Consider the following 10,000-nt stretch of genomic DNA (forward strand, 5'->3'; position numbering starts at 1 on the left):
CCATTCCTCATTCTCATCGCTCTATCTTCCATCCTCACAGTGTATCATCCAACCTCACTCTCCTTTCCTGTCGTCCTTTATCCTAATTATCGCCATCATTCTGCATGATCACTGTCCTCCAACCTCATCTCATTATGATCCTCATTGTTCCATCCATCCATATCCTCCACCCTCCGTCTTGCTTTTTCGACCCTGATCCTCTTCCTTTATTCTCCTCTTAGCTTTCTGAGCATGCACATGTTCTCTGTCCTGCGATGCTGATTATTCAGGCTGCCTTTGCTACATGAGCTCATCAGTTAATGTGGAAGTGCTGATCTAGGCTTCCTGTGATGAGTGCAGCCTTATTTAGGACCCAACCAGCAGCTCTGCTCTTCTCTTTCACTCATCTACCTTCCTGTATTGCTGCATATAATTAGACGCCACAGTAACCTGGTTTAAGATCAAACGCTTTAATTTTATGGCAATGACGGATTTTACTCAACAGGATAAACACTGTATGTTAAGACAGTAAAGAGTTTCATGTCAATATCCTCCATTTTTGTCTTTCATCCTCATTTTCCTTCCTCATCCTCCATCTTCCATATCTTCATCCAAATCCTCCATCCTCCTCCATCTGTCATCCTCAATTCCATCCTGCCTCCAACATCCCCATCCACATCCTTCATCTTCCATCCTCATTCTCCCTCCTCCATCCTCTCTCAAACATTCCCAACCACATCCTCCATCTGCCATCCTCCATCCTCATCTTCCATCTTTCACCCTCAACCATGATTCCCATTATCCCCATCCTCCAGTTTCCACTCTCTTCTCTATTCCCATCCTCATCCTCTATCCTCATCCTCCATTTTATGGCACTTAGCAGACATCCTTATCAGGAGTGACTTGCATGCATCTCATTTGTATGTAAGCTTTTCCATCCTCATGCACCATCCTCAACCTCCACCTTCCTTCCACATTCTCCCTCATCCTCCATCCTCCCTCCTCCATCCCCATCCTCCATTCTCATGCAACATCCTTATCCTCCCTCCTCCATCCTTCCTTCCTCATTCTCCATCCTCATCTTCCATCTTCCACTCTCAACCTTGATTTCCATTATCCATCCCCATCCTCCAGTTTCTATTCTCTACTCCATTCCTTTCTTCATCCTCCATCCTCATCCTCCATCTTATGGCATTTAGCAGACATCCTTATCAGGAGCGACTTGCATGCATCTCATTTGTATGTAAGCTGTTTCATCCTCCACCTTACATCCTCCACCCTAATTGTACCTGTTGTTGTAATAGAAACCCGATGCATACACTCCAGACGTAACATTTTTTTTATCAGGATATTGTTTGAGTTCTGGTGCAGCAGCGAATCAGGTCGAGCGTTTAATAACTTCTCAGTCTATCTTCGATCTAAGCCGGAGCTCAAACAGGACTGTGTTTATTGTGTTTCTGTCTCCTGCCTCACTTTATTACCTCGCCTCATGTGCCTTCACTTTCACAAGCAAAAGTATTTTAATTGATCTTAGTCCAATTACACCTGTTTCTACACATTTGTACAAATTTTATGTGGTAATAAACACAATTTTACTGCTTATGTTTGGTTTATGGGTGCACGGTGGCTTAGTGGTTAGCACGTTCGCCTCACACCTCCAGGGTTGGGGTTCGATTCCCACCTCCGCCTTGTGTGTGTGGAGTTTGCATGTTCTCCCCGTGCCTCGGGGGTTTCCTCCGGGTACTCCGGTTTCCTTCCCCGGTCCAAAGACATGCATGGTAGGTTGATTGGCATCTCTGGAAAATTGTCCCTAGTGTGTGATTGTGTGAGTGAATGAGTGTGTGTGTGTGTGTGTGCCCTGTGATGGGTTGGCACTCCGTCCAGGGTGTATCCTGCCTTGATGCCCGATGACGCCTGAGATAGGCACAGGCTCCCCGTGACCCGAGGTAGTTTGGATAAGCGGTAGAAAATGAATGAATGAATGTTTGGTTTATTGGAATCTTCTAAAAGGAAATAGAGGATAGATTTGATTATATTCACGATACTTCAGGGTCTTTTACAGACGACCGGCGATGAACACATGAACATTTACTGAATTTAAATGAAATCCAAAGCAATTTTAGAATTTTTAAATTCTACAGTGCAAAAAAAAAAAAAAATCCTAGGAAGTTGATTGGATATTTGTGAATGTATGCGATATTTTTATGAGATTATTATAAATTGAATGTACGATTATTTAGACTTTATTTTTATTTTTTTACTAATTAAGAAGATTATTTCAAGCTTCAAATGACTGAAAACGTCTAGAAAAACCTCGAGTTATAATATATTTGGGTTATTGGAAGTTCGTAACTGGAAATGCTAGATATATTTTTTCCCCCATACTACTGTTCTAGTGTCTTCTGCTGTGTTGTCAACCAGCAACAACAACAATAACAACAACAGTCACAACAACAACATAAATACATACATAAATAACTGTAATTATTTTTTCTTTTTCTCTTTTTTCAAGCTGTTTTTTCAAGCTGTTGATGTCAGTCCATCTCGGGTTTTGTTGAATTTATTTATTTATTTGTGTCGCCATTTTTAAAATTTACAATTTTATTTATTTATTTATTTATATATTTATTTATTTATCTATCAGATTAGTGCAGGATTCTTCTTTTAAACCCCTAGCAGAGAGACTCGTGTGTAATGACTTCCTGTGAGAGTGAAACACATGAAAGTTAGATGGATTTGGCCGAATGTCTGGTGATGATGTCACAACGTGTCTCGGGCCAAAGATCTGTGTTATTTTTTTAAAAACAGCAATTAAAATGACGAATTAAATATTAGTATTAAATTAAAGTCCCATGACATGTTGCTTATCTTTTAAAATACCTTCAGAAAATCTGGTCTTCCTTAAACACACACACCGAAGTTGCTCCAGCTGTGAAGGTGTAAGAGGAATAAAACACTTGTACTAAAATTGTTGATTATTTTCCCCAAACAGGACGCTCAGAAGTGCTTAGCTTAATGCATCACTTTATTTAAACATATCGTCTTCAGAGTTCTTTCCTGTCGTTCTTGAGAAAAGTCATACACGGTCATACACAGTGTCTGGTCTGAGCTCTGTTCCTCTCATGTTACATGATATCTGATGTCCTTTTCTCCTTCTAGATACTTCCTCACCAGCTTCTACACCAAGTACGACTGGGTTCACTTTGTCATCAATACAGTGTCACTGCTCACTGTACTCATCCCCAAACTCCCTCAGCTGCATGGAGTCCGTCTCTTCGGGATTAACAAGTACTGAAGATTCCCCTCGATATCCCTTCGACACACACACTCTCTCTCTCTCTCTCTCTCTCTCTCTCTCTCTCTCTCTGTCTTTCTCTCTTTCTCTCACACAATCACTCTTCTCTTGCTCTCTCTCTCTCTCACACACACACACACTCTCTCTCTCTCTCTCTCTCTCTCTCTCTCTCTCTCTCTCTCTCTGTCTTTCTCTCACACACTCACTCTTCTCTTGCTCTCTCTCTCTCTCTCACACACACACACACACTCTCTCTCCCTCTCTGTCTTTCTCTCTTTCTCTCACACACTCACTCTTCTCTTGCTCTCTCTCTCTCTCACACACACACACACACTCTCTCTCCCTCTCTGTCTTTCTCTCTTTCTCTCACACACTCACTCTTCTCTTGCTCTCTCTCTCTCTCACTCACACACACACACGCTCTTTCTTTCTCTCTCTGTCTTTTTCTCTTTCTCTCACACTCTCTCTTCTCTTGCTCTCTCTCTCTCTTTCTCACTCACACACACACACTCTCTCTTTCTTTCTCTCTCTCTCTGTCTTTCTCTCTCTCTCTCACACACTCTCTCTTCTCTTGCACTCTCTCTCTCTCTCTCTCTCTCTCTCTCTCTCTCACACACACACACACACACACACACACACACACACACACACACACACACACACACTCTCTCTCTCTCTCTATCCCAGAGCCCTGCACACCTCGCCACATCAACCCGTCTGTGTATTTTTCCACTCTGATGATGTCTTTGAGAACTGAAAGGAAAGGAATGGAAACTTTGGAACAAGTCGCTTAACATCATGTTCCCTGGTCACTTTTTAGTGTTTTGACCTAACTTGTGGATCGGGAGCGAGCGCTTCTAGACGTGTTCAACCAGGATAGAGGAAAAATTCCTCTTTTTTTTTTCTTTAAGGAATTAAGAATTTTGTACGCTCTGTTTTTGATCTTCAGGAAGCGGATCAAAGCACGCATACGGTTCAACAAACCCTACAATCAAGAAGCACAAGAACAAACACTGTGACTGCTTAGAGAAATAAGGAAGAGAGGAAAAACATTTCCTTCTCTTCATTGAACTTTCATGGACTTTGGATGTTTTTGTGGTTGCTTTGCTTTTAGCTTTGCTAATTCACTCTCCGTCCAGTAGGTTACGTAAAAAAAAAGGTTTATTTTACATTTCGATGTCTCCGTCATCTTTAGAATCAGTTTCTGCTGCTGCCGCGTCGTCATTTATTCTTCTTGTTTGTTTGAAGTATGACATTTTGACATCTTTTTCATTATTCAGTCCATCAGTACACCTATACTCTTGAGGAGACCTGACGATGATGATGATGATGATGATGATGATAATTATGTATTATTTCATCGTGATGCAACAATCCTGCCTGGGAAATGTTTTGTGATTTTATCTCTGATTTTAACGTGTTTATGGTTTGTTTGAACAGTTCAACGCTTTCTAACCAGACTCTCAAAATCTTTCAGGAACAACTAACACTTCAAACCTTTTTAATAACCAGGACTCCTACAGATGTTCAGTCATGTAGGATGTTAACTAATACACATCATTAAATAATCCAACACATGCTGGTGTGATGCAGCTGTTGATTAAGTTTTAAGTTGATTTTTTTTTTTAACTGCTCAGATACTAAAGCAACATGACAATGTTCACTATTTTTAATTTAATACTAAGTCAAATTCCAGCTTTTTATGTACCGCTTATGTTAAAGAATATCCACAAAACTTTGGGTTCTCGCTTATGAACAGTTCTAACAGTCGTTCCTTCACCAGCTCACAGCTCACGAAGCATGAACTAGTGAATTTGAACTAATGTTTATGAAAACATCTTTATACAAACCATTGTAGATTGTTCCTCGCTAAATAACAAGACATTTGAAAGAGCTGTTCGTCACGTATGGAGCCTCCATAGTGAGTCGTTACCATAGAAAGAATAAAATTTTTAGATAGTCTAAAAAAAAAACCCCACTTCTATAACTTTTACATTTCGTCGCTGTCAGGCGGAATCCTCGTATCTTCAAAACCGTTATTTTTCAGGAAATTAAAAAAACGCCGTACCTTATCTGCAGTGCAAAGGGTTTAGTCCACGTTGCAGTGGATTGTCTTGCGCTAAACTCCTGTCCTCAGACGAGCACCAGAACTAGTGGGGGTCAAGATTTTTTTTTCTTTGAGCCCAGTGTTTTGAAGACATTTACCTCAGAAGACGTGTTGATTCGTTGCGACTCTTCTTGAGGAGAAATATGACGTGAAGCTCTCCCACGGAGTGAGGAAGAGGTGGACAGTTGAAGCGTCCAATGGAGTTATGAGATTTGCGCTCAAGCTATTTTCAAGACTTTAGATTGGTTAATAACTTGTAAAAATAACAGACCCACGTGGGGACTGACCAATAGCATCGATATGTGAAAAGATATGAAATTGACCAAATTTGGACATATGAGGTTTCCGCCCGACAGCGACGATTTATAACAATATCCCAGATGCGTTTTTTTTGCATATGTTAGGATGAACTTTTTTAGCTAGTGTAGCGTAGCGTCCGCTCTACGACATAATCATTAGACTACAAATACAATAAAACAGATTACGAGGAATATACACCTCCTTAGGAGTAATGAACTTATTAATACAAATAATTTTTTTTCTTTTTTTGCCTTTGTCAGTAATATAATTTAGAGCCCTCTTCCGTATTACCGACAGCCCTTGTTGATTCGAATCCTAACTATGCAAATTCCAGCCTAGTCCAGTTTACACTGCTTTTTATTAACCTTGTTCTCCTTCCTTTATCACATAACCTCACCATAGAGGATCATGTGGTCCGTATATTAGATTTGGCACAAATTTGCCATTCCTGACGCAAACCTCCCATTTCATCCAGGCCTTGGACCGGCAATGAGCGTTCACGCTTCAGTGCTTGGGTTTGCTTCCTGCCTGGGAATCGAACTCGGGCCACGGCAACGAGAGCACAGAGATCCTGCCTCTGGACCACAAGGAGGCTACGTTTCCTACTTAAGTTACAGTAACACGATCTAAAACCCTTTACATCATTATTTTCAACACAGTTCTAAAAAATATATTTGGGTGGGGAAAGGAAATGAAATCAACGACATCACAACCAAAGTCAGGCAAGGGCAGTTAATACAGTAAACCCCAAGTGAGAGGTGGGGGGAGGGGAAGTTAATTAATCACAATTAACCTGCAGTCATTTTACATTTTACATTTTCCGGCATTTGGCAGACGTCCGTATCCAGAGTGACGTACGTTTTTATCTCGTTTTAGACAACAGCAATTAAGGGTTAAGGGCCTTGCTCAGGGGCCCCAGCAGTGTCAGCTTGGTTGATTTGAAATGCCACTGATGGGTCCCTGAGCAAGGCCCTTAACCCTCAATTGCTCAGTTGTGTAAAATGAGATAAAAATGTAAGCCTCTGTGAATAAGGACACTCGCCAGCTTCAACATCTAAAAAAAAAAAAAAAAGTTTAAACTCTATAAGTTTCCTTAAAGTACTTTAACTGCAATTTTCTGCAGTTTGCTTTTTTTTCTTCAGCATGACATCTTAAAGAAAGTGTGGAGTTGCTAGAATAGCTTGTAGCACATGGAATCGTGTGATTAGCTAAACCTTGCTACGTCACACACATTAAACACATGAACCAAAACACCCCACATGTACACATTCAAGCAATAAATAAACCTTCACTTAATACTCCATTCTCATTCATTATTTTTCAGTACGTTCACATGAGCTACACACTACGGTGTCACCTAAAACACTTTCACCGCTCAGGGGTCAGGGTGTAGTACTGAGGAGTACGGTCTTCAGAAATCTAGCACTAAATTAGGTCCTAAGGGCTGGGCTTTGAATAGAACTGTGCATGTGATGAGTTGATGGTTGAGATGGTCACGTCACTTCCTGTTTCGGGTTTTTACAGTTTTTAAAGGTGTTTTTGAAGAATAAACATAAATGAATTTAAATGAAATAAATTCAAATAAGTTAATTTAAGAAAAATAAATGAAACATAAATTACTTTAAAACGTTTAAAAATAATGTTTAATGGCATCAGCATTATAACATTATTGAATTTTTTTTTAAAAATGTCAGAAATGATGAATGTAGACAGAACAATATCGCTGACCCTAACACTGATTAGCTGGATAGTTAAGCGCTAGTAAGCGATTTTCTCACGTCGCCATTTTCTCACAGATTTTACGAACAGATGTCGTCATAGCGATGAACAAACATTGGCTAAAAAGCAAATAGAAATTTCTTTTTAAAGCACTTTAAAGACCACAGTGTGAACTCCGGTTTCCTCCCCCGGTCCAAAGACATGCATGGAAAGTTGGAATGGATGGATGGAATGGATTACTGTGGATTAATTCTGTTATTTTCTTATATTTAAACGGAGAACTTTACACATTACACATAAGATTCCATACCTGTATATCTTGAGTGACAGGTGTCTTGTCCAATGATCGGTAAGTTTCCATTCAAAAACGATACACTACCGTTTCCGGGTTGTCTGACTTGTTCATTTGTTTTCAGATTTGTTAATGTGTTTTCGGATTTGTTAATGTGTTTTGCACTTCTCGGCCACCGTAGCTCCGCCCCTAAACAAGCCCAGACGTCGCATTTTAGGAAAAAAACATAAATTTAGTCATAAGTTAATGCTTCTCTTTATACAACTACAGCCTTGTTTATAGTTTAAACAGATTCTGCCACAGTGTCACTTCCTGTTCGTAGACCTGATTAGCATAAAGCCACGGAGTTGAATTAGTGACCTCACAAACGATCACAGATGTGTCTCTGCCTCTTGATCAGTTGTTCTGAGAAAGTCAGAATTAACCAAATTTTTTTTTAAATTAATTAATTAAAATAATAACAGGCCCAGAATCAATCCTCGGTCCATACCTCTGCATCTTTTACTTTTTTTTTTTCTTCTTTTTTTCATTATTTTCTACACGTTTGGTTAAAGCAGTGAACGTATGTGATCTGTCTTATATCTGCTTGGTCAGCGCACATCCTGTTCCAGCAGAAAGAAACAGAGAGAAACAGATTATTTGTGAATAGGCGTTGAGGCAGGGGTTATTTTTAGATTCTGGCTCGCGTCATATCATTGGTCAGTTTCTCCTTCTATATATAGACACACGTGTTTTGTCCCGTTAAAGCAGAAACTATAAAATTAGCCGAGTCAGCCTCTCGGTTTCAGCTCTTTTCTTTCAGAGACACGTGATATGGTGTTTTTACTGGGGGAGTTGGGGGGTTACTGGTGCTCTCTGAGAGTCAATGAGAGAAAGAGATGCACATTTAAACACTGCACAGTTTATCATGCTAATAAAGCTCAAGGGAATTGAGAGACAGACGGGCTGATGGACTGAGGGACTGAGAGATACCAACAGAGAGAGAGAGACTGATAGAGGTAGAGAGAGACTTATAGAGGGAATGAGATTGAGGGAGAGACGGAGAGACTGATACACAGGTTGATCGAGAGTCTGTGGCAGAGAGAGAGAGAGGGAGAGAGAGAGATATATGTCCTTGTAGATGTTGGAGAGAATCAGGAGTGAAATCTGTAGCACACACTGGTGCCTTTATGACTGTCGAACGCTTATGATTACAGAGCTGCATTTTGGACAAAGCACACAACATCCATGATTGCTGGGAAATCACTTCCTGTTATACATTCTCCCTTCAGGTGCTGTTTCATACATTTTATTTATGTATGTTTTTTAATATGTTTGCATTTGCAGTATATTTACATTTACGCCATTTAGCAGACGCCCTTATCCAGAGCGACACAATTTTATCTCATTTTTATACAGCTGAGCAATTGAGGGTTAAGGACCTTGCTCAGGGGCCCAGCAGTGGCAGCTTGGTGTACGTTGGAATCGAACTCACAACCTTCCAATTGGTAGCCCAACACCTTAACCACTAGGCTACCACATCCCTCATCCCATTTTGAGAGATATGTATGAGGATTTTTTCCCTGCATTCAGTTCATTTGTAATTGCAGGGACTAATTACTTCCTGTCTCTCTCCTAGCCCAAATTCTTAGATTTAAAAAAATTCCTAGTTTTAAACAAATATGTTTAAAACTATCCTGTAAATGATCAAGAATAAAATGGGCCATGTCCTTAAAAGTGACTCTAGTGCTACCTTTTTGAGGAGGATACAACAAAGGAAACAAGACAAAGAGTTCTGTCAAATTCCCCAGATATCAATCTGATCCAGTGTCTGTGGGATGTACTGGACAAACACTAAAAGGATCTGCTGCTGATATCTTGGTGCCAGATACCACAGCACAACTTTAGAGTCCTTATGGAGTCCATCATGCCTTGCTGTTTTTGGACCTACACAATATTAGGCAGGTGGTTTTCGTGTTAGGGCTCTGAAAAGAAAACTCTGTTTCACTCTTTTTGTCAAGGCTTATAGTATAATCACTTCCTGAACTATAATCAGTTCCTGAATTATAATCACTTCCTGAACTATAATCGCTTCCTGAACTATGATCACTTCCTGAACTATAATCACCACCTGAACTATAATCACCACCTGAACTATAATCACTTCCTGAACTATAATCACAACCTGAACTATAATCACTTCCTGAACTATGATCACTTCCTGAACTATAATCACCACCTGAACTATAATCACAACCTGAACTATAATCACTTCCTGAACTATAATCACTTCCTGAACTATAATCGCTTCCTGAACTATGATCACTTC

At 40.0% G+C, this 10,000-nt stretch overlaps 1 protein-coding gene across 1 annotated transcript in view; it reads left to right on the forward strand.

Annotated features, from left to right (window-relative positions):
• ormdl3 (ORMDL sphingolipid biosynthesis regulator 3) overlaps positions 1-5,443 on the forward strand; it is an 8,266-nt gene extending 2,823 nt beyond the window's left edge. Inside the window, exon 4 of the mRNA XM_060894472.1 lies at positions 3,139-5,443. Within this exon, the coding sequence (XP_060750455.1) occupies positions 3,139-3,274 (136 nt within the window). The 3' untranslated portion in view covers positions 3,275-5,443. The remainder of the gene's footprint in view (positions 1-3,138) is intronic.
• Positions 5,444-10,000: the final 4,557 nt, after the last annotated feature.

This window comes from Tachysurus vachellii, chromosome 2, assembly GCF_030014155.1.
Source record: "Tachysurus vachellii isolate PV-2020 chromosome 2, HZAU_Pvac_v1, whole genome shotgun sequence".
Taxonomy (NCBI): domain Eukaryota; kingdom Metazoa; phylum Chordata; class Actinopteri; order Siluriformes; family Bagridae; genus Tachysurus; species Tachysurus vachellii.